At 38.5% G+C, this 23960-nt stretch overlaps 12 protein-coding genes across 12 annotated transcripts; 7 read left to right on the forward strand and 5 right to left on the reverse strand.

Annotated features, from left to right (window-relative positions):
* Window positions 1-44: 44 nt before the first annotated feature.
* Window positions 45-1037, reverse strand: VTA1 (Vta1p; the record flags this gene model as incomplete). Its single annotated transcript, XM_033912049.1, has 1 exon — window positions 45-1037. One exon carries the CDS (start codon window positions 1035-1037, stop codon window positions 45-47), a length of 993 nt encoding a protein of 330 aa, XP_033767940.1.
* A 266-nt stretch (window positions 1038-1303) lies between these two features.
* On the forward strand, window positions 1304-3718 carry SWI6 (transcriptional regulator SWI6; the record flags this gene model as incomplete). Its single annotated transcript, XM_033912050.1, has 1 exon — window positions 1304-3718. One exon carries the CDS (start codon window positions 1304-1306, stop codon window positions 3716-3718), a length of 2415 nt encoding a protein of 804 aa, XP_033767941.1.
* A 193-nt stretch (window positions 3719-3911) lies between these two features.
* TOS4 (Tos4p) lies at window positions 3912-5390 on the reverse strand (the record flags this gene model as incomplete). Its single annotated transcript, XM_033912051.1, has 1 exon — window positions 3912-5390. The coding sequence occupies one exon, from the start codon at window positions 5388-5390 to the stop codon at window positions 3912-3914; it is 1479 nt and encodes a 492-aa protein (XP_033767942.1).
* Window positions 5391-6030: 640 nt separating this feature from the next.
* On the forward strand, window positions 6031-6665 carry RPL37A (60S ribosomal protein eL37; the record flags this gene model as incomplete). The annotated part of the gene is made up of 2 exons (XM_033912052.1): window positions 6031-6037; window positions 6406-6665. 2 exons carry the CDS (start codon window positions 6031-6033, stop codon window positions 6663-6665), a joined length of 267 nt encoding a protein of 88 aa, XP_033767943.1.
* Window positions 6666-7018: 353 nt separating this feature from the next.
* On the forward strand, window positions 7019-7777 carry EMG1 (18S rRNA pseudouridine methyltransferase; the record flags this gene model as incomplete). Its single annotated transcript, XM_033912053.1, has 1 exon — window positions 7019-7777. One exon carries the CDS (start codon window positions 7019-7021, stop codon window positions 7775-7777), a length of 759 nt encoding a protein of 252 aa, XP_033767944.1.
* Window positions 7778-8250: 473 nt separating this feature from the next.
* On the forward strand, window positions 8251-11325 carry SKG3 (Skg3p; the record flags this gene model as incomplete). The annotated part of the gene is made up of 1 exon (XM_033912054.1): window positions 8251-11325. One exon carries the CDS (start codon window positions 8251-8253, stop codon window positions 11323-11325), a length of 3075 nt encoding a protein of 1024 aa, XP_033767945.1.
* Window positions 11326-11676: 351 nt separating this feature from the next.
* MDL1 (ATP-binding cassette permease MDL1) lies at window positions 11677-13764 on the forward strand (the record flags this gene model as incomplete). The annotated part of the gene is made up of 1 exon (XM_033912055.1): window positions 11677-13764. The coding sequence occupies one exon, from the start codon at window positions 11677-11679 to the stop codon at window positions 13762-13764; it is 2088 nt and encodes a 695-aa protein (XP_033767946.1).
* A 324-nt stretch (window positions 13765-14088) lies between these two features.
* On the reverse strand, window positions 14089-17697 carry ATG26 (sterol 3-beta-glucosyltransferase; the record flags this gene model as incomplete). Its single annotated transcript, XM_033912056.1, has 1 exon — window positions 14089-17697. One exon carries the CDS (start codon window positions 17695-17697, stop codon window positions 14089-14091), a length of 3609 nt encoding a protein of 1202 aa, XP_033767947.1.
* An 826-nt stretch (window positions 17698-18523) lies between these two features.
* Window positions 18524-19999, forward strand: MMR1 (Mmr1p; the record flags this gene model as incomplete). Its single annotated transcript, XM_033912057.1, has 1 exon — window positions 18524-19999. The coding sequence occupies one exon, from the start codon at window positions 18524-18526 to the stop codon at window positions 19997-19999; it is 1476 nt and encodes a 491-aa protein (XP_033767948.1).
* Window positions 20000-20598: 599 nt separating this feature from the next.
* Window positions 20599-21753, forward strand: PEX13 (peroxin PEX13; the record flags this gene model as incomplete). Its single annotated transcript, XM_033912058.1, has 1 exon — window positions 20599-21753. One exon carries the CDS (start codon window positions 20599-20601, stop codon window positions 21751-21753), a length of 1155 nt encoding a protein of 384 aa, XP_033767949.1.
* A 343-nt stretch (window positions 21754-22096) lies between these two features.
* HCR1 (translation initiation factor eIF3 core subunit j) lies at window positions 22097-22894 on the reverse strand (the record flags this gene model as incomplete). Its single annotated transcript, XM_033912059.1, has 1 exon — window positions 22097-22894. One exon carries the CDS (start codon window positions 22892-22894, stop codon window positions 22097-22099), a length of 798 nt encoding a protein of 265 aa, XP_033767950.1.
* Window positions 22895-23321: 427 nt separating this feature from the next.
* Window positions 23322-23849, reverse strand: UPS1 (Ups1p; the record flags this gene model as incomplete). Its single annotated transcript, XM_033912060.1, has 1 exon — window positions 23322-23849. The coding sequence occupies one exon, from the start codon at window positions 23847-23849 to the stop codon at window positions 23322-23324; it is 528 nt and encodes a 175-aa protein (XP_033767951.1).
* Between the last annotated feature and the right edge of the window lie 111 nt (window positions 23850-23960).

Here is a 23960-nt window from a genome sequence, read left to right on the forward strand (position 1 = left end):
ATATACCTCCTTCAACGGATCAACAGACTAAGCTTTATCTTACTTTAAATCGAATTCAGTAGATCCAGTGCCTTAGTTAACTCATCTTTGGCCGTGGGCAGATCTTCATAATTTAATGCGCTTATGGCGTATTTGGCAAATTTTTGGATTTGCTCTATTTTACTGGACTTATCCATAATATTGGCCAACTCATCCTTTGTATACGATTTGTGCTCCGGTGTCGCAGGTTCTGATGGTACAGAAGAGTGCGTTAGATTCATTTCTTTCTTCGGATCCAGGTGTTTATCTTTTCTTATTGTATCCTCGTTCTTGTCGGCCCTCTCTTCTTCTTCATTTGTGTTATCAGAGTCATCGATAAACTCAGGTACCTCTTCCAAAGACTCATTCGATTTCGCTTCATTTTTGGAGGCCAGATCATCTACTTCAAAATTATTATTGCTTTCCAAATCATCTATCAGACGATCAACCTCCTCATCCTTAGTCTCCTCGCTGTCATCCGCAAAATCAGCATAATCTAACTTTTTTTCATCGCCAGGCCCAATTTCACCCTTCGCCAATTTGTTCAAATAAATTTTGCAGTACTTCGTTCGTTTTTGTAATGAGCTTACACTCGTTTCACTTATATTTTCCTTCCAGAGGTGTAGAATGCATGAAAATAAGTCAATACAACACCATAGCGATCTCCTTAACATAACATCCCAGGGGCCGTCTTTCAGCTGTTTTAGTTTCTCGTTATACAACGACATCGTAAAATTTAGCATATAAATCTTTGCCTTTTCTTGATCATGTATAAGCGTGTTCATAACGTGCAAGCTTTTGTCACTGTTTTCTGCTTCACTTTCGCCGCCAACCTCCTTCTTAAATGCTTCAATGGTATCAAGAAGTTCTGTAGCTAGAGCGGTCATATCTTGCGACCGATCCTCTTCACTCAGGATCAATTCAACCGCATATAATTGAAGATAGTATCCGATGATCCCTAATCCAACTTTGTCAAAATCTTTCGCTGTAGCGATAACCCTAATAGCGTTAGTAGCCATCGAATTTACTCACAACGTGGATACCCAGTACGTAAATATTGAATCAAACAAAATAGGCAAGCTTAAGGTTCTTCTTCTTATTTTGGCCTAAACCGCATTTGATAAGATTATTTGCCAAATCTTCCTTTTTTTTAGTTTCATCCTCCAACGATTTCATAATAATAAAAAAAAAAACAACAAAAAGCACGATTGGGAAACATCAAATTGAACTAAGCAAAAGCCAAAAAAAAGGATATTAAAAGAGAACACGATATATTCTCGAGAGGATGGCATTGGAAGAAGTGGTACGATACCTAGGGCCTCATAACGAGATTCCTCTGACACTTACTAGAGACTCTGAGACTGGCCATTTCCTCCTGAAGCATTTTCTACCTATTTTGCAGCAATATCATGACACGGGAAATATTAACGAGACCAACCCCGACAGTTTCCCCACTGATGAGGAAAGAAATAAATTACTGGCACATTATGGAATTGTTGTGAATACCGACGATCAAGGTGAGTTATGGATAGAGCTAGAAAAATGTTTACAATTATTAAACATGCTAAATTTATTCGGTTTGTTTCAGGATGCATTCGAATTTGAGGAACCTGAAACAGATCAGGATGAAGAGGACCCCGGTCATTCAGAAGAACCAGAAAACAAGACCAAAAATGAAAATTCTAAGGATAATATCAGTTCAAAGAGGATTAATAATTTACAAGATATGGATGTAGATGCCGATGCCCACAGAGAATTAGGCTCTCCTCTGAAGAAGCTAAAAATAGACACCTCTATGATAGATGCTGAAAGTGACTCGACTCCAAATACTATCACAGGTAAGTCCAACAATGATATTAATAAGGGCCCTACCGGCGACAGTGAGCATAACAACGATACTGATAACAACGAGAGGACTGCTGAACCTATTGTCACATTCACTCATGACCTAACTTCTGACTTTTTGAACAGTCCTTTGAAAATCATGAAGGCATTAGCTTCTCCAGTTGTAAATGATAATGAACAGAAGATGAAACTGGAGGCATTCTTACAACGGTTGTTGTTTCCAGAAATTCAAGAAATGCCTACATCCCTGAATAACGACGACAGTAATAGAAATTCCGAAGGGGAAAGCTCAAACCAGCAACAGCAGCTCGTATCATTTGATAGCGTTTTGCAAGAGGTAAACGACGCTTTTCCGAACACTCAATTAAATCTTAATATTCCCGTTGATGAGCATGGAAACACACCATTGCATTGGTTAACTTCAATAGCAAATCTCGAATTAGTGAAAAACCTGGTCAAGCATGGTTCAAATAGACTATATGGTGATAATATGGGGGAGTCGTGCCTAGTGAAAGCTGTCAAATCAGTGAATAATTATGACTCCGGTACCTTTGAAGCGCTCCTAGATTATCTATATCCGTGTTTGGTTTTGGAAGACTCAATGAACAGAACAATTCTGCATCATATCATTATCACATCTGGTATGGCTGGTTGTTCGTCTGCTGCCAAGTACTATTTGGACATTTTGATGGGATGGATTGTTAAGAAACAAAATAGACCTATTCAAAGTGATGTCAGTGACAAAGAAAGCAAAATAAATGACGGAAACGGAAAAAAAAAGGACCCTATACTAGAAAATTTGGACCTGAAATGGATAATAGCAAACATGCTCAATGCACAGGACTCTAATGGTGATACTTGTCTAAATATTGCAGCAAGATTGGGGAACATTTCAATAGTAGACGCTTTATTAGATTACGGTGCAGACCCATTTATTGCAAATAAATCAGGTTTAAGACCCGTGGATTTTGGGGCAGGTACTTCAAAATTACAAAATAGCAGCGGCGGTGATGAAAACTCGAAGATGGTTTCTAAAGGAGATTTTGACGGCCAAAACAACGGAAAAGCCAAAAAAATAAGGTCTCAACTGTTGAAAAACCCTCCTGAAACGACCTCGTTAATTAATGATGTTCAAAATTTACTGAATTCCATCTCAAAAGATTATGAGAGTGAGACAGTGCAATATAATGAGAAATTGGAAAGCCTGCATAAAGAATTAAACGAACAGCGAGAAAAATTAGCTAATTCAAGAGACCAATTAGCAAATGTGAAGCAATTAAAAGACGAATATTCATTAATGCAAGAGCAATTGACCAATCTAAAAGCAGGAATTGAAGAAGAAGAGGAAAGTTTTAGAGAAGAGAGCAAAAAGCTGGGAATTATTGCTGATGAAAGTTCAGGTATTGATTGGGACTCCAGCGAATATGATGCAGATGAACCGTTCAAAGTGGAATTCCTTTCAGATTTCTTGGAGAATAAATTACAAAAGGATTATGACGGCGATATTTCCAAACTATTAGAATCGGAGCCAAAAGAACAGATAATGGAACAGATACGAAATCAATTTCCCGTAGAAAAAATCAAATCGATGCTTCCACCAACGGTCTTATTGAAGGCAAGAATAAATGCATACAGGAGGAACGATAAACACCTAAGCAATGTCTTGCAAACTATCAGTACCAATCAATCAGAATTGGAGAATAAATTTAAAAGAGTGTTATCTTTGTGTCTAAAGATTGACGAAAACAAAGTTGACAATATGCTTGATGGTTTATTACAAGCCATATCCTCTGAAGACCCGCAAGACATTGACACCGATGAAATGCAAGATTTCTTAAAAAAGCATGCTTCATAAGGGCATAAGATTTCATTACACTTACATTTATGGCTTTGTTTGAGGTGATTTTTTTTTGTTTTAGTGCTTTATTTACTTTTATTTTACTACATAACTGTATTCTTACAAAAATTTTACGTACTCAGGCGCAATATTAAGGCCCTTGATATTTTATTTTCTTGCTCTTGTAGCATCTCCAATAGAACGGAATGCTTTATTTTGTTGGCTTCTTCCAAAAATATTGTTTATGTGTCCTTCTGCAAGATCTTAAGCCCGTCCTTCCACCTTTTAATGAACTCACTAAGTTTCTTCTCTCGTAATCATCATCGTTTTCTAAATCGTAGAAATACTCTTCGTCTAACGGTTTACCGGCGGCGTCCTTACCATGACGGTAAATGACACCGACACATTTCGCGTCGCTCAAAATCGAACGCAACTCATCTCTTGACAATTCAGAAATTTGTGAGTTTACCTGCTGTAATTGAAATAATGGCGTCTGTTGGACGTTTGCAAAAGCAAGGTGATTGGTCAAAATGTGCTGTAAGTGCATAATATCAATATTTCTTCTAGATAACTCATCTAAATTCTCTTTCACAGATTTTTTTGCCTTTGTAGGTAAAACCCTCTTATTTAGTTTTGGTTTCTTCATAATCATAGGGGTTTTATCGTATGATGATGGATCTTGTCTTCCGTTTTGGTCCTCATGATCAACAGAAGAGATAGATGAAAGCGGAGACGATCTAGAGTTTAAAAAATGGTTTAACATTCTTTCTGCGACGTCAGAATCATTACCATTCGAGAATTTGTTGGTATCTTTTAGTATTTTTTTCGGTCTGTCTACCGAAGTTTCAGTAAATATCAATGGATGCTTCCTTATGCCACCCATATGTTTCGCCTCAGTTTTGCCTTCAATTTTTCTTTCTAATCTTGACGACTCTGAGGGTGGATTTGCCTCTTTCAAGGAAATGCGGAGTAAAACCTGCCTAAAATCTAGCATGATACCGTTATAATATGTCATATAAACGGTGTCACCTTTTTCCAAAGTAAAATTGATGGATTCTCCTTCGTCTTGGACTTCTTTAACACAGCTTTCGCTAGAAAATCTGGAAACAAGTCTATATGCCCTCTCATTGTTATCCATAGTATCCCTTAATTGATAACAGTCAAATTTCTTACGATAAATAACAATTAATCCATTCATACTGAGGCAGTGAATTTTCACTTCATTCGTTTGTGGCAAATAAGTTATACTAGCGTGTACTCTGGATATAAACTTATTCTTACAAAGCGCAACATCACATTGCGAGCTGTTACGCCCAACAGTAATGGTGCTGATCTTGCTAGGATCTAGTTCAGTATTGACGACTTTAGTGTGCTTCGAAGGAGAAGAAAGCTTGAAAGACAATTTGGATGATGTTGCTGCAAGCTGCGGAGGAAAAGCTGGGGAAGAAGGGATAGCGTCGACCTTATTTGACCTAACGGGAGATGAAACCCTTCCTATACTAGAAGAAGGAAATGGGGTTGGGTAGTCTGCTTTTCCGAAATTTTCGAAAGATTCCGATGCAACTTTACCATCTCGATCATAATTGAAGGAGGAGCAATTAGGTTGCTGATTGAAATTAGGCGGAGAATACAGATCCTTTACGTGTAAGTCCGCTGTCCTATATGGGGACGAAGGGAATTGGGAGCTCATGAGTTCTTGTGATTATTAATCTTGATGCGTCGTGGCAGATATATATGGACCTTGTACTCACAAGAGATCGTTGCGCTACAATTCTAAAAGAATGAAAACAGAAAAATAACTTTCCATTGATAAATTTTATCTTACTCTGACTGCCGCTGTTCATTCTCATTAAAACACGAAAGCAAACCAAATAAAGATGAACTAAGAAAAAAGGGCCACGTAATTTTTTTTCGCGTTTTGGCGTTTCATATGAAAAAGTTACCAAAATTAACATCTGTACACTATTATATTTTTATTGAACATCCGTACACAAAAAAATCTTACGATGAAAAAACGGTACCGATTCATTTTAGTAAGAAGTAAATAGCACATTCGGCCGGCTGGCGGCCAACAGGTAGACCCCCAGGGAAAAGAAATTCCCTTTGCCGGCCCGCTTCTCCAGGCTGGTGGTGGATAGGGCGATGCAATGCTGGGAAAGTGCGATCTTTCTCCTCCAGTCGTTGCTGTTCTCCTGGTAGCTTTCCAATTACCATCAATATTACAAGTGTATGAATGAGAAATGCTCTATATGAGGGTATTATTAAATTTCGCAGATGTTTACTTTTTAGGAGGCATTTGCTAAAGCACCATACAAATAATATAGACAAAAATGGGTAGTATGTAGTAGGATACTGAGAACAAGACTGTGAACCTGTTTATGACGACCGTGGAGAAACGCTAAGGGAAATAACATGACTGTCAGAAGAGAAATAACGGTAGGCATGGACACCAAATCTATATTTATCACAAGTGATGATACGAAACTGGTATACTTCCTATGTAGGCAGAATAATGAATAAAAGACATTCGCATGACAACAAATTCATTGAGTAGAAAAAAATGCTGCGTGCATACTTAAGGGAAGTCGAAAATATTAATTTTAATGGCGTTGTAACGGTCACTAGAAATCGTAACGATAAGATAAAGTAAAATATACTAACAAGTTCAACCAAATTGTGCAACAATTTGATTTTCTTCTAAATAGAGGGTACTCCTTCATTCGGTAAGCGTCACAACAAGTCTCACACTTTGTGTAACAGATGTGGTCGTCGTTCTTTCCACGTTCAAAAGAAGACCTGTTCATCCTGTGGTTATCCAGCTGCTAAGACCAGATCTTACAACTGGGGTGCCAAGGCCAAGAGAAGACACACTACTGGTACTGGTAGAATGAGATACTTGAAACACGTTTCAAGAAGATTCAAGAACGGTTTCCAAACCGGCTCTGCTTCTAAGGCTTCTGCTTAATTTTTATACTAAGATTTACTTCTTTAAATGAAAACTCAATAATTAGAGACCTTATATAATAACTAACCAACTGCAAAAAAAACTTTTAAACAATAGTTAACAAAACTCCCACCTTTTTTTTAATATATCTTTATCCTTTCAACGTAATTATGCCTTCGGATGGTTTACCGGCAACGTAAAATTGACAGTTTCGTAATTCGTGATCGAAAAAAGTGAAAAATTATTGTTCGATGAATTTATACAGCGATGTCTTGGCCTGTTTTACCGATACCATTCATTATAAGGAGCAAATAGCTTCATACCATATCCTTACCAGATATCCAGTTATCAAGAAACCCGTAAAGTCGTAGGTCATGGTTGAAGATTCCAGAGTTAGAGACGCCCTCAAAGGTGGTGATCAGAAGGCATTACCGGCCTCTTTGGTTCCTCAAGCACCTCCAGTCTTGACATCAAAGGACAAGATTACTAAGAGAATGATTGTGGTGTTGGCCATGGCATCTCTGGAGACACACAAGATATCGTCCAATGGGCCTGGTGGTGACAAATATGTTCTTTTGAACTGTGATGACCATCAAGGTTTATTGAAAAAAATGGGTAGAGACATTAGTGAAGCAAGACCAGATATTACCCACCAATGTCTTTTGACGTTGCTAGATTCTCCAATCAACAAAGCTGGGAAATTGCAGGTCTACATTCAAACAAGTCGAGGCATTCTAATTGAGGTTAACCCTACTGTTCGTATACCAAGAACTTTCAAAAGATTTTCAGGCTTAATGGTTCAGTTACTACATAAGCTTTCTATCAGATCCGTAAATTCTGAAGAAAAGTTACTTAAAGTCATTAAGAATCCAATTACCGATCATCTCCCTACTAAGTGCCGTAAAGTGACATTATCCTTTGACGCACCGGTTATCCGTGTTCAAGATCACATCGAAGAACTAGACGATGATGAAAGTATATGTGTTTTTGTCGGTGCCATGGCAAGGGGTAAAGATAACTTTGCGGATGAATACGTCGACGAAAAAGTTGGCCTGTCCAATTACCCATTGTCTGCCTCAGTTGCATGTTCTAAGTTTTGCCACGGCGCAGAAGATGCTTGGAATATTTTATAGTGCCTAAGTCTACCTAGCATCCTCTTTGTATAATAGCAGTCCATATACTACATAGAAACTACCGAGTTAGTAATTAATTCAACCGCACCTCTATCCTTCCCCCACGCGCAATAATGGTTCGGAAGTCATCTGAACGAGGCTCAGTCTTCGAATATTTTACCTAATTCGGACCCTGAACGGTGAACAAAATTTCAATATAATATAAACAAAACATAGAAGATTTCTTGGCAAAAAGAAAAGGTCAAGAGGTCGTTGGAAAAGGTTTTTACAACTGCAAACAGCACTTCATATTGCTAATTTACTTGTCGGTACCATTTCCTTAGCGTCTTGCTGATATTGACTTATTTGGCTTTGTTTATTCTTACTAAACGATATTCGTAAAACGGAAATCAAAGAAAACCAAAATCAAAGTTCCAAAGCGTGGCAATAAAAGAAATAATAACTGCAAGGACACCAAGAAACTACAGTAAGAGATGAAAAGGATTTTCTCTGGTGTGAAGTCACCAAAGTTACCTGCTCCCCCAAAAGTCTTCAAAAATGATGAGAGCCCATCCACTCCAAGCTCCCCCAAATTCGATCAAGGCCTTCGAAGTTTATCGGCATCTGCCTCAAGGCTCTTCAGTAGCTCAACATCCACTCCTGGTAGCCCTACTTTAGATCTTCCACAGGAACACTCTATTAATGGTGACATCTCACCAGAACTAGTACCAATCGTTACTTTACTTTCCGCACAGTCTCATAGAAGATACCATCATGGTACATTCCTGATATTACATGACTTGAAAACGGATGGAACACCTGCTGCGCGTCAATGGGATGAATGCTATGGAGTATTGTTAGGAACCCAGTTGGCCTTATGGGATGCGAAAGAATTATCAGATTCGAAGACTAATAGGGACACATCAAATTTGAAGAAAGTCGCATCGAGACCCACTTTCATCAACTTCACAGACGCTTCTGTGAGGAATTTGGACGCTAATGATCAGATAATCAGTGCAGCAGAGAGCAAAAATACAAAAAAGGATCTAGACAACGTTCTTGTTGTTTCAACAACTTTGAAAAACAGATATTTCTTAAAATTCAAAAATTCAAAATCGTTCAAAACTTGGAATGCAGCAATTAGGCTTAGTCTGTTCGAGTTTACAGCATTGCAAGAAGCCTACACAGGTTCGTTTCTTTCAAGCAGGGGTGTCAAACTTGGTGATATCAAGGTTGTTATGGCAGATACTAAATTCACTTATGAGGACTGGGTTAGCGTGAGATTTGGGACAGGTATGCCATGGAAGCGTTGCTACGCTGTTATCTCCCCACAGTCTAGCAAAAAAAAGAAAAATTCAAAAGGCTCAATATGTTTCTATGAAAATGACAAAAAAACCAAAAAATCAAACATCATGACAACTGTAGTGGATGCAAGGGCTTTATATGCCGTTTATCCCTCTTCACCAATATTAATCGACACATCTACAATCATAAAATTGGAAGGTTTTGTATCTTTTGAAAAAAGTGAGGAACCTCAGGAAACCAACATATTCATCATGCCTGAAAAACACCAAGGTGTTCCTGGATATGACACTATTATTCGTTTTCTAATCCCAGCTATGAATGCTTTCTATTTATATGGCAGGCCAAAAGGTTTGATTGCCAACAGAATTGACCCGGATTCCTTGCTGTTTGCTTTACCAACGCTTCCGCATATATATTATTTACAGGTGGATGATGTTCTATCATTAACAAAAGACAAAAGTTACTTGCATTGGAATGCCGCTGACTGGAGAAATAATATTGTTAAAGTATTACAGAAAAAATTAAGTAAAGGCTATAAAGGCTGTGGCAATAAATCTGTATCAATTGCATCTGGGATGATGAAGTCGCCGGCAATTAGTTCAGCGGAATTATTCGAAGGGTACGATTCTCTTCCAGAGAAGCAAATGGAGAGTCCGCAAAAATCTAAGATCAAATCTTCTTCTACACTGCCATCAATTGATGATATTAGTTCGGTTCCTGCCTCTGTAAGTTCTCATGCTACCTCAGTAAAACAAACAGAATTATTCGTTGCTGATAATTCTTCCAAAATCAATGACTGTGTGTCAGCCCAGTCCAGCGTTACCACTAACTTCAAAGATACTTTCACTACCCCAATGACATCGGGGATGCTTAACCAAGAAAACGCAGACAGAAGCTTTGAGTCAGGCTTAAAACTTAAAATCCCTGATGCAGATTTGAAAAACATGGAAGACGTTGAATCGAGCTCTGCTAACAACTTTTCTACGACACCAGAAGACAAACATATTCCTTTGGCTAATGCAGCCGAATTATCTGCTCTTTACGACAAATATTCTACATCTCCCTTTGGTAAATCTGAGGCTCATTCAAACCCTAAACCTCAAACGTTGGAAGTTGAAGATCGCCCAAAAAATGAAACTAGAAGTCCTTATGAGAGATACGTAGGCACATCTGCTGAAAGTAAGACATTTGAAATAGGTAACGTCAGAGAGTCGAAGAGCACAATCAATACTTCCCTATCTTCGCCTTTGAGAGTAGAGGATAATACACGTTCAAAAAACGAGGACCTGGGATCCTTAAGAGAGTTTGAAGAGTTGTCTCAAAAGATTAGCAATATGGGAATGGGCAATATTTCTTCAGAAGCTTTAAATGACAGAGCGGAGAACAGTTCCTTAGTGACGGACCTGAACTTAGATATTAATAACGGTTCATCCACCAACCTCCACGTAGAACAACGTATGCCGGATTTCGGAGAGGAAAATGTGTTTGATCCAGATTATATGGAACAAAACCAAATGTTAGAGACAGAAAGTAGGTACACTACGGATGAATTTGACTTTTCAGATAACCAAGATGCAGCATCCAGTGAATATAGCAATGTACAGACCAACCGAATGGCGACTGAAATTTTTCCCACTGGTGACAAAAATGACAAGATTCCGCATTCTTCTTTATTTACAAATTTAAACCAGCTTACTTCGAATGGAGGCAATTATCAAGGTAGCTCCGATTTAACTGGTGATCAAATGAACAAACCTCTACAATTTCAACCACTTCATGTGAAAGGACCACAATCTTCTTCATTTGGTTACAAAAATTCTTCAGCCAATACCTCGCAGCCCCAAGTCCCATATCCCGCTGGCCGCCCGTTGGGTAAAATAAGAACAGGCCCATTGACCATTCAACCCATGCAACAAGGCGGAGACTCATCAATGGGTACTTTTCAATCTCCACAACATCAGTTACCGACGCCACAACAGCGTCAAATCCAACCACTTTCCTTCAGAAACAATGCCTATGGAAGCGGTAACAACCAGAATACCCTCTATCCATCACAGCAGCAGCCTCAAGGTATGAGGTATATGAATAATAAGGCTCAAATAAATGATAGATCTCAGATACCGCAAACACAATATAATGTACAAGATGACCGTCCTAGCCTCCATATAAACACCAGCAACCGAACAAAGCCACGTACTGTACAAGGCGGATTTTCACAGTTTATGCCTCCCAGTAGCACATCAACCAACCCATATTCCAACTAGTTCAGTTCTATCTCAATTTTTTTTTTTAAGCCAATAATCCTATATAATTTTCCCATAAATGTACTATTTTTAATATGACTATAAACGTACCTTTATACCTTCGTTTATCCCTTTTAAGCTTTGTTTTTAAGCTAAACAACTCTTCACTAATAGACATATTGCTGGCGCTCTCTTCGCGTTTCGTTTAGGCGCATGAACCCGACACTACAGAATCACAAATGCTTTGTATATATGTTAGGATTTCAATACTGAGTGAATAGGCAGCTAAAAACTCAACTAAGCAGGCGAAAGTACTTACATGAGAAGCATATTATCAAAAGTTTACTAAACTAAAGAAGTGGAAAGGCTCCAATGATTGTAAGAATGATACGTCTTTGTAATGGCCCAAAGTTGTTACGAAGTCAATTCACATCAGCAAGCGCACTATATTCAACCAAGCCATTGTTCAAACCCCTTACGTGCCAAAAAGTAGGGATGGCTTTAATCATTCCACGCAGAAAGCAGTTTTTCTTTCGTTCGATTCGATTACAGTCAAGCATTACGGAAGGAAAGAAGCCCACCAAGCCCACTTTAAAATTATCCGATGCGAATTCAAAATCTTCGGGGTTTAAAGACATTAAGCGGCTGTTCGTCTTATCTAAACCGGAATCCAGATATATTGGACTTGCCCTTCTTTTAATCCTCATTTCAAGTTCAGTAAGTATGGCTGTGCCTTCCGTTATCGGTAAGTTATTAGACTTGGCTTCCGAAAGTGACGACAAAGATGAAGAGGGATCAAAAAGCAATAAGTTATATGGTCTAACCAAGAAGCAATTTTTTACAGCATTAGGAGTAGTGTTTATAATTGGTGCAGTTGCTAATGCAAGTAGAATTATCATTTTAAAGGTCACTGGTGAAAGACTGGTTGCGAGATTAAGAACGAGAACAATGAAAGCTGCCTTAGATCAAGATGCCACATTTTTAGATACTAACCGTGTTGGTGATTTGATTTCAAGATTATCATCCGATGCATCTATAGTGGCTAAATCTGTTACACAGAACGTCTCTGATGGTACAAGAGCAATTATCCAAGGATTTGTCGGCTTTGGTATGATGAGCTTCCTCTCCTGGAAATTAACTTGCGTTATGATGGTTTTAGCCCCTCCCTTAGGTGCTATGGCACTGATATATGGTAGGAAGATACGAAACCTATCAAGACAGTTACAAACTTCAGTAGGTGGGTTAACAAAAGTGGCAGAAGAACAATTAAATGCCACTAGAACTATTCAAGCATATGGTGGTGAAAAAAACGAAGTTCACCGTTATGCAAAGGAAGTTAGAAATGTATTTCATATTGGCCTAAAGGAAGCTGTTACTTCTGGTTTATTTTTCGGGAGTACTGGGCTAGTTGGTAACACTGCAATGCTGTCGTTATTATTGGTTGGAACGAGTATGATTCAAAGTGGCACAATGACCGTCGGTGAATTATCAAGTTTCATGATGTACGCCGTGTATACCGGAAGTTCATTATTTGGCTTATCGAGCTTCTACTCAGAACTTATGAAGGGTGCTGGTGCCGCTGCCAGAGTCTTTGAATTAAATGACCGTAAGCCATTGATTCGTCCGACTATTGGGAGGGATCCTGTGTCATTGGCGCAAAAACCTATCGTTTTCAAAAATGTGTCGTTCACTTATCCAACTCGGCCCAAACATCAGATTTTCAAGGATTTGAATATTACTATCAAACCCGGTGAACATGTCTGCGCTGTCGGGCCATCAGGAAGTGGTAAATCAACGATTGCATCTTTGTTGCTCAGGTACTACGATGTGAACTCAGGATCGATTGAGTTTGGTGATGAAGACATCAGAAACTTCAACTTGAGAAAGTATCGAAGATTACTAGGATACGTACAGCAAGAACCACTACTTTTCAATGGAACCATTTTAGAAAACATCCTCTACTGTATTCCGCCTGAAATTGCGGAGCAGGAAGTTCGTATTGGACGTGCCATTGGGCAAGCTAACTGCACAAAGTTTCTGGCCAATTTCCCAGACGGATTGCAGACTATGGTTGGCGCTAGAGGTGCACAATTGTCCGGTGGTCAAAAGCAAAGAATCGCATTAGCTAGAGCGTTCTTATTGGATCCTGCCGTCCTTATTTTAGATGAAGCAACCAGCGCCCTTGACTCGCAAAGTGAAGAAATAGTGGCGAAAAACCTTCAGAGACGTGTAGAAAGGGGTTTAACAACTATATCAATTGCACATAGGCTTTCGACTATCAAACACAGCACTAGGGTCATAGTGTTAGGGAAACACGGCTCAGTTGTTGAAACTGGTTCATTCCAAGATCTGATCGCTATTCCTAATAGTGAGCTGAATGCTTTGCTTGCCGAACAGCAGGATGAGGAAGGAAAAGAACGAACGATGAATTCGGACAGTGGCATTGCTCAAGAAGTATAAAAACTTGGCACAAAATCGAATCATTTTTCTATACCGCAGTTATGGCATTTATTGTAAGACTATCGATTAATATTAGACGCAAAAGGCTGCGATTGCCCTCGATTAGACAGAGTAAAAAATACTGTGTATCAAGGAAATCTCAAATTAAACTTTAGTAATGAAAATACTATATTTTTTATTTTTTACTATTTAATTAATATTATTATTACTTTCACATCTTTTTTGTTTACAAATATAATTGAAAGATTATAAAAAATGAACTACTTATTACCATTAGTGATTATTTAATATGCTTTTCTCAGGAAAGACAGTGTCATACTCGATTCAAATCATCGTCCATGCTTCATCCGTTGTTTCAGCAGATGACAGTTTGGTTGGATCTACAATTTCATCTTTCTTACGCGGATTTTTTACTCTTGATAAAGTAACGCTTCTTGCATACTCAAGTTCGTTGTAGATTGCACTTATTGCAGTTTTAATCCCATCTTCTTTGGAAATTTTCTTCTTTATTAATTCAGCTCTATCTTTCATTGTTTTGTTCGTCGTAGCTACCTTTAAAGCTTCTGCTAATGTTTGAGAGTTCAGTTTCTTTAAAGCAATACCAACTCCAATATCTTCTACTCTACTTGCATAAAAGAACTGATCACCAAAGAAAGGTTTTATAACGGTGGGTAAACCGGCACGTAATGAAGCTCCCGTAGTCCCAGAACCACCATGGTGAACAGCTGCATCAACTTGTGGAAATAACCAATCATGAGGAACGTTTTCGATATTTAGTATGTTTCCTGGAAGATCTACCTCTATCCTCTTTGCCGCCTTATCATCCAATCTCTCCGACCATCCTTTATTTAAAATGCAGTAGACATCTGCTTCTGTCACTGCTTCGACAAGGGCTTCCGTCATTTCTTTGGCATTAGAGACTACAATCGAACCAAACCCGATATAAACCAATTTTTTGCCTTTTAATCTTGCCTCGGAAATGAATTCTTGTAATTCGAGTGGCGATTTGAAAGTACTCTTATCATCAAGAAACCAATATCCTGTAACCCTCACCCACTCGCTAAAATCAATTGATGGTGGAAAAATTGTCGGAGAAACGTTATACAGGAAAGGAACATTGTTTTGCTGTAAAAGGAAAAGGTTAGTTTTTCCTAACCCTAGAGTTTCCACTCTCCACTTGTTTACTTGTCCGCTAATTCCCTTCCAGAAGACATTTTCGAAAAGAACATGTGTTAAGTAGTTATAATTACCACCCCTCTTTTGATCCGGTACAATAAAAGCATGTGGGTATGCTCTTGTTCTTGTCCATGGCATGGTAAATGCTCGAAAATAAGGAATTTGTAATGCTTCAGTAATATGAATACCAACCATAGCTGATGGTGATTCAATCAGAATATCAAACTTTCTTCTGTTACAAACCTCCCAAGAAGTCTGTAAAAGGGCATCAATCCACCCTCTAAACTTACTCGATGCTTCTCTGAGCATTTTGACGTTCATTGATTCATTTTCCACCATCAAGGACATCAACTCCACTGGGTTACCAGCAATTTCTTCAAATTGGATCCCATGACTTTCGACAAAGTTTCGAAATTCCGAATGTGTAATTATTACTACTTGATGACCTTCTTTGATCAAGCCCTTGCCAAGGGCAATATATGGTTGAACATCCCCTCTTGAACCAATTGTCAATAGTCCAAACTTATAACTTTTGTTTGGTGTTATGCTCGTTTTATAGTGCGGATTCTCATCAATCATTAACGGTACCTCAAAACCCTCGGCATTAATTTTGTCTTCAAATAGCTTCAGCTTTGCCGAATCAGGATTATGCTGCACATCACCAAGAGAAGTACTCGATATATTCGATCCTTCTCCACTGCCTGCATATATGTTATCCAGGAGCTTCAAAAGGATGCGTTCAATATCATCTCTGGCGACTTCAGTGCTAAATTCAAAAAATAGTTCCTCGTGACCGTGAATCACTATGACCAATACAAAATAACCAAATCGAAAACCCTTTTCTTTATAGCATGTCTCCACATCAATCAACGGCAAAACCATGTGTATATTGGATCCTGGCAATAAGGACCTGAAGCACACTGTATCATTGGATACATAAATCTTACCATAAACGGGAACATTTCTATTCAGGTAAGTGTAATAAGTACTGATTAGTGACTTCTCTTTATTGAACTTGAAATGGTACCTAAACCGCTCATTAGCAGGAAGCTCTTCGGTTTCTTTTATCAAATAGGTGTCATCTTTTTCAAACTGGATGGATTTGTTCCGGTAGTGTATTGGTTTAGCAGCCCACATCTCAGCAAAATTTTTGAGATGGCTTGGCTTCCAACCTACGGTTTGCTCTTGATTATCTTCTTGTTCATGAATATGAATCGTGGAATGCACGGAAGAGTCTATATCATCCGCCGCATCCTTGTATATTTCCTCCACGTCTTCAACTTGTGAATCTTCAAGAGGTTTAGCTCTACGAAACCAACTATTGCTTCTTTCTCTAAATCTGAATCTACTCCTTTTCCCATTTTCTGAAGAGGGTACAGCCGAATCTGGAACATTCAAATATTTCGAATCCTTGCCATCATCCTTTTGGGCATTTTTATGTTCGGCTGTGTCTGGAGTCTCTTTTTCAAAACCTGATTTTGCTTTCTTAGCTGGAATATCGTAGTAAAGTGTATTGACGCCGGATTTCTGCAATGCAGCTAACTGTTCGCAAAGACTGTCCTTGACGTGACTACCGGACCCATCCATAAAAACAAACATGAAATCATCGATAGCGTAAGTCTGTGAGCTCTCCAAAGCTCTTAATCTCAATGTCAAAGCTTTATTCACAATAGGTTGATCATCTATCTCTATAATGTTGGGTAGCGGAATTTTTAAACTTATGGAATTGTTCTCAGAATTTTGAGCCGCAAACTGCTCTTTTTTTAGGGCGTTTACCCATGATTTAGCGGAAAACTCTGAATCTGCATTGAATTTGAATGTACTCTCATCTGTAGAAAGCTTGAAAGTTTTCGTAGTATTCCCGTTTAAGGTATGTTTTTGTATTTCAATTTTTTGGACCTCCCTTAAATCTATGGTTAAAACCGGAAAGTATAGCTCAGTTGATGAAGTATACATAGAAAATAAATGATTTTTCAGTACGCACCAATACCTGGTAGACCTGATCAATTTCGTCCTAATATTGAGGTTTCCAGACATTTTAACCGACCGAGGATTCTTAGGTAAATATGCAAAAAATAGGAAATGCTTCATCGTGATAAAAATATGGCCTTGAACTAACACATCTTTAAGTAGCCATGCAGGAAAATCGTTTAAAAATGGTTCCTGTTCGTCTAAACAAAAGCGCTGTCTTAGCTTAGTAACATTGTCTTTTGATAACTTTTCCCTAGTTACTGAAAAGTCGAATAAGGTTGGGTTTCTTCTGTCTAATCTCAATGCTTCCGGACATGATTTCGTATTGAGGCCTTCCTTTTTGCTTCTTACTTCATTTGAACCAAGGTTTTCCTGGCAACTTTCACTAGAATCAGATTCTTCAGAATCAACTTGCGACAGGGCATTCATTTCTTGGGCATTATTCATCCCTGCATACACACTAGCAGTAGTTAATAAACCAGCGATGCTTTTCATCATATACTTGGATTTCGCCAAATCATCTGCATTGTCGTTATTGTAACCATTATCGTCATCATCACTATGAGCTCCACTTAGACTGTCCTGTAATTCTTGCTGCTCAGCCGAGCCCATTGATAAATTGCTGTTCGACCTTCCTCGCCAGCGCTTGAACTTCGAAAGTGACTTTGAAAGACGATGATGCCTAGGGGAGATTTCTGGTTTAGATGGCTTATCAGGCACCAGCGAAATGCTTGGCTTTGACCTCGCTTCACCATCAGAAGCTGAAATAATCTGAGTAATAGGCATTTGTAAAGCTTTACGGATTCTCACCAAAGCATACAGTGCTACTAAACTTCACAAGGCTACTTTTTCACAGTCATGATCTTATCAGAGGCAAGTAATGACTTTCTCATCTACTCCTTCTGTTGGTTTTAGTCCTTTTTTTTAGATATTATTGTTACAGTCACATCAGGGTTGAATTTCCTACCAGGTCACCGTCATAATAATGACCTATTTAATTTCTTGCTAAGCCCTGAGTAAATAGGGGTTTTGTTTGTCCCAAATGGGTAAAATGTAAATATCCCTTTCGGGAAATAAACTAAGAAGAGTTCTAATTAGCCAATTGGCAAGAAAGCTCGATGCAGAAACATTATGGATTTAGAAAACCAGAATTCCTTACTTCGCAAGTTCTCTCTCGCAAGCCTGATCATTTTCAAATTTTCTATGTTTATTCAAGATAAGGTCATTGTAGGTAGAAGTATTTCGCACATTTAGATCATATTTTCAAGACAGCATTAAATAACACTTAGGATCAACAAATTGTTGCTCAGTTTAAGTGGGCCCAGAGAACGAAGCTTTATTACTGTTGTATTTTCTGTTTTTTTTTTGATTACATTAGAAATAAAGGAAAAGGTTTAGAGGGGACGCATCTTTCTAAATAACAACAAAGAAAAGGAATCGCGTGTGAAGTCTTTAAATAAACCTAGTTATCTTCGGCTCCAACTATTTTACCTTCGTTTCAATTCCGTTGTTCTTAACTAATTTTCTTTTCTTTTAACGTTTTATAAGTGTGTATTCATTGCCAAATCAGAAAAAAAGGGACTGCAAGTAAACTAAAAGCAGTTAGAAAAAAATGAATTCTCCAACAATGAAATCAGAACAACTTACTCCAAAACTTTCACCAATGTCTTTCTGCTTGGATGATCAAAAAAATGCAGGGACTTTTCAAAATCTGCTGAACTCACCTACGAAACTGAAATTGGACACCGGCTCGATTGGTAATTCCTTGTTATATCCAACATCACTCTCTAAATTGAGCGAGTTATCAAGAAATGGGCGCTCTAAACAAAGGAGGGGTTCTGACACTATGAGGTCTGTATCACCTATTAGATTTCAATTTTTAAACAACACTCCAAAGATGCTAAAACCTGAGTACCTGTCTCAAACAACCAACAATCTGCCATTGTTATCAGCCCTACTGAAGAACGGCAAGAAAACTACCAGTGAAGGCCAGAGTCCAAATCCTGATCCATTGAACATAGAGAAAAATATCATTAAACAAAGTATCAAGGACAAACTAGAGCAGCTGCGCAGTTCAGAATCCGTTACTCAGGTGCAAAAGAAAGACCGAAAACCAGCCTCACTTGAGGTTAAGGATTGTGTAGAAGAACCGATTTTGCGGAAAAATCGCGAAGGTTCGGTTACCTCATGTGTTCCTGCTTCTGTTATTCCTTTGGAGAATACAATAGGTCATGGAATGCAAAAAGTCGAGGACAAAGGACATAGAGTAATCTCCAGCGGTTCCACTCAGTGTCTAAGTACGGAAGTGAGCGAATTGCCCAAGGATTTGAACCTAGATAATTTACCTACGGATAATAACGGATTTGTTCAATATGGTCTCAAAGGCAATAACAATAACAATAGATACAGTTTTATCTCTTCTACATCGACAGATTACGAGCCCGAGTGGTACGACGGACAACAACATATTTCATTGCATATGCCTTCTATGACCAATACAGAGGAGGCAAATAGCCGTGACAAATCGAATTTGGACATAAAGATTAAACAGCTAGAACTTGAAATTACAGAATTAAAGTTGCAAAATGAAAAGCTACTGCACTCTATGACGACGAACAGATACATTGAAGAAAGATTTATGCTAGAGGTTATGAAGGATCCAAGTATACAGACGCAAAGATCTCAAAGAGATATTGAGAGAAAAGTCAAACAACTGGAGAAAAAATTCTTTAACTGTAAAAAAGTTCTTAAGAAATTGACTGAATCTCCCCCAGTAGTGGCCACTTCCACTTCAAAAACTGATGGAAGTTCAGCAAGAATTCCATGCCCTAAGACTAGACTGGCACGGGTTTCTGTTTTGGACTTGAAGAAAATTGAAGAACAGCCAGATTCTTCATCGGGAATTTCGTCCGAGGAAGATCACTTAACGAACGATGATACGGATGCTAACATTACCGAAGAATTGAATATTGCTTTTGAAGAAGAACCAATTCCTGTTCTTTCCACAACGGCATCCATGCAGAGTGGAGAGAGTAAAAGAGGGTTCCAACTTAACCTCCCTGTCCAGGTCGAGAAGAAGGAAGAATGAAGCGTTACCTTCAAACTATATTAACTTATTTCACACAAACATTCATAATACATCAATGCTGATAGACGCGTAGTATTTTGGAGGTTATCAAATTACGTATCTGCGATGTATGTAATGACTCCGTTACCCACGCTTTTCTTTTTGGGCACTTTTTTATGTGAATATTACTGAATGTCGAGGGGTTTGCTCATGGGCTTTAATCTTTTGTCTTACAACATCGTCTGATTTTGTAGCTGCAGGTATATATTCATGTTGTCGTCTAAACAAATACCCCGCTTTAAAAGCTATAAATAGAAAATACAATCACGGTGTGACTGGTATCACAAACACATAATATATATATTGCATTCAAGTTTATTCAACCTATACTTAAATACATTAATTTACAAAAACAATAATAATAGCAAAGTGGTTTTCTTCCACCTAATTAATGACACTTTTTCAACGGGCCGATTTTTTTTTATTTCCGAAGTCCACCAGACTAATATTATATCAGATAGTTGGTGACAAATGCATGTGGAAATGAGTAACAAACCCCACCCAAGAGCACATTTTAACTATCAACATTAAGGGCATTATATATTTTAATCATACCTGCGATGTCTTCCACAGCAGCACCACGACCTAAACCTTGGGAGACTGGCGCACCCTTAGATGAGCCGCAGCGTAATGCTCAGTCCTTAAGTGCGATGATGACTTCGAATCAACAGGACTCCGGGCAAGCTGAAGGAAACAATAGCAGTAATAGTTCAAGCGAGTCTGCCCCAGAAGTTTTGCCACGACCTGCCGCACTAAACTCTTCTGGTACCTACGGTGAACCGAGTACAATACCGGCAATATACGGCAATAGCAATTATGGGATGCCCTATGATAACAATCCGTATAGTATGAACTCCATCTACGGAAACAGCATAGGGAGGTATGGGTATGGAGGATCCTACTATGGCAATAATTACGGATCTTTTTATGGAGGAGGATACGGTTCAGGAGCGGGGTACGGAATGAATAATGGTAGTGGCCTAGGCGAGTCAACGAAGGCTACTTTTCAATTAATAGAAAGTTTGATAGGAGCTGTCACAGGTTTTGCACAAATGCTGGAGTCTACATATATGGCGACACACAACTCTTTTTTCACCATGGTGTCCGTGGCAGAACAGTTTGGTAATTTGAAGGAAATGCTGGGTTCATTTTTTGGTATCTTTGCTATAATGAAGTTTCTTAAAAAAGTGCTCTATCGCGCTACTAAGGGTAGACTAGGAACACCACCAAAAAAATTTGCAGGCTCTGAAGGAAGCAAAAATAAACTAATTGAAGATTTCCAAAAGTTTAATAATGGTGGTTCAACTACTGGCAAAGCCGCGAGAAGGAAAATATCATGGAAGCCACTATTATTTTTTTTGATGGCAGTATTTGGTTTTCCATACATATTAAACAAATTTATTGCTAAACTACAGACCTCTGGAACCATACAAGCATCGCAAGGAAATGGTAGCGAGTCTATTGATCCTTCTAAATTAGAATTTGCAAGGGCGTTATATGATTTTGTTCCAGAAAATCCAGAGATGGAAGTTGCTTTAAAAAAGGGAGACTTAATGGCTATTTTAAGTAAGAAAGACCCTCTTGGTAGGGATTCCGACTGGTGGAAAGTAAGAACAAAAAATGGTAATATTGGCTACATTCCGTATAATTATATCGAGATCATAAAAAGGCGGAGAAAAATTGAGCATGTTAATGATGAAACTCCTACACGTTAGTGCACCGATATTCGTACATATATACATATATATAGTAACCTCTACAGTAATGTAAATATTCTAAAAAGCAGCTACAATGAGAGGAAGTACTTAATAAACAAACAGGTAACGGTGTAATAACACATTATATTCTCTGTCTTGAAAACGCAATCTCCTACGTACACATATACGTATGTATATATATGAGTGAACGCCTATAGATAGATATGGGTATATAGGCATTCACGATTTAGGAACAATTGTGATACGGTGATACCAAGGCCTGCGGCGTTCTGAGCTTCGCTTTCTTTCACGAATAAAATGAGGTGGAAAAGTTTATCATAGCAAAGAAACATGGAGCAGATTACATAAAGTCATCATCACCGAATTCAAAGTCGTCGGCGCCATCTAGATCGAAATCTTGATCTTTTTTGAATGCACCACCCAAATTGGTCTTACCCTTGACTTTTTTCTTACCGGCACCACCAGTAGCAGTACCACCTCTAACACGAGCCAAACGAGCTTGCCTCTCTTCTCTTTCTTTATCTTTGATCAAAACGTTCAGAGTAGCAACTGTTTGTCTTATAGATTCGATAGACATTGGCTTTGCTACATCTCTAATCAAATCAATGGCTAATGACGAAGAGTAGTTCAGCGGAGATTTCTTGTTCATTGGTGTGATAGCAGCAGAGAGGGCCTTTCTTAAATCTTGGTATTCCCTCTTCGATTCAGCGTTAAACAGTGGGTGTGTTTCGATAGGCGTATCCTTGGTAAAGGCGGGTCTTTTTAGAGCTTGTTCCTCTTGTTCTTTTTGTAAAGCACGGGCTCTTGGATGTTCTTCGGCAACGCCTAAACCCGCAAACAAATCTGCGGCGTTGTTTAAATCAGACTCCATTTCAGCCTTCTTGATCAATTCTTTACGAGTCTTTTCGTCTAATGTGTCAATATCCAATAGGACTCTGTCAGTGGAGGATTCTTTACCTTTCTTAGCCTTTTTTGGTTGTTCTTTCTTTGGTTTTGGAGTAGGCTTCTTTTCTTCCTCTTCTGCATCCCACGATTGCATGACAGGTTCGTCATCACCGATTTCAGCATCCCATGAGTCCATCAAAACGACGTCATCATTACCCATAGAACCGTTGATAGCTTCATCGTCCCAAGACATTGTTATTGAGTTCTTAAAGGTTTTTTTTTTTTGAGTCCGTGATTAGGATATAATAGTTACAAGGAACTCAAAAGAAAATAGAACAATTTTCCAAACTAAAGTTCATAATGAGAATAGCTAGTTTTCAATTCTTTGATGTAGTGCTTCTGACCTTGCGCTAGTATATGAAAAAAAAATTCGGAAAATGTTCAAAAACAGGTGTGTTCGTCTGATGTGACAAAGGGACGACCATAATACCAAGATTAGTGACATTATCCGTATAGTTTAGCAGAGTGACTGTTATAAATAAATAATTATGTGTGCGTATATTAAGTTTTGTTGAATCAACGTTTATTTACAATTTCTAGACATGACTAAATGCGAACTGCAGTAGTTTTCAATTTCGCTCGCCCAAGTAATATCTTTTAAATATCCTTCAATGAAAGCATCAAAACTGAGGATTTCTCGCCTCTTCGAGTTTTTGGATAACAAAAGCCATGCCCATTCTGCTTTTCTTGACGTTTTCATCAAATTTGGTGCGCGACCAATCCTCTACCTTAGATTTGATGCCCATATTGAAGCCGCTCGAAAATTTCACCCGGCTCTCTGCTATCGTACTGCTTGTAGCGTTGTCAAACTGATAGGTCGTATACTCTTCTACCTTCATAATTCCAGTGTGATCTAAATTCCTTGTGTAGGTTTTCATCGTGGAGTTACCGGGGTTCACTACGGAAACTTCGATTATCCATGTCTCTGTTATTCCTCTCAGAAAGGGTTTGACCCAAGTAGGCAACTTTCCTGACTTCTTCAACAGCCTTGTTGTGCGCAAATTTCCCTCTTGGTCAACCTTCCTTGATATCGTGTCTATCGAAAGTACATGAGGGGAATATGGGTTGGGGTATCTATTGAAAAAGGCGCGTGAAACAGAGGCAAAATCTGTAGGAAATATATGTGTGCTTCTGTGTAAGAGGACCATTGCAACTTTTTAGGATTTCTTACCGCCGTACCAAAAACCAAACAATACTTATCAAGTATGATTACTCATCCATCTGTCATATATTTTTTCTAGTTTAATTATCCAGGGAGA

The sequence above is a fragment of the Saccharomyces paradoxus genome (assembly GCF_002079055.1).
Source record: "Saccharomyces paradoxus strain CBS432 chromosome XII sequence".
Classification (NCBI taxonomy): Eukaryota; Fungi; Ascomycota; class Saccharomycetes; order Saccharomycetales; family Saccharomycetaceae; genus Saccharomyces; species Saccharomyces paradoxus.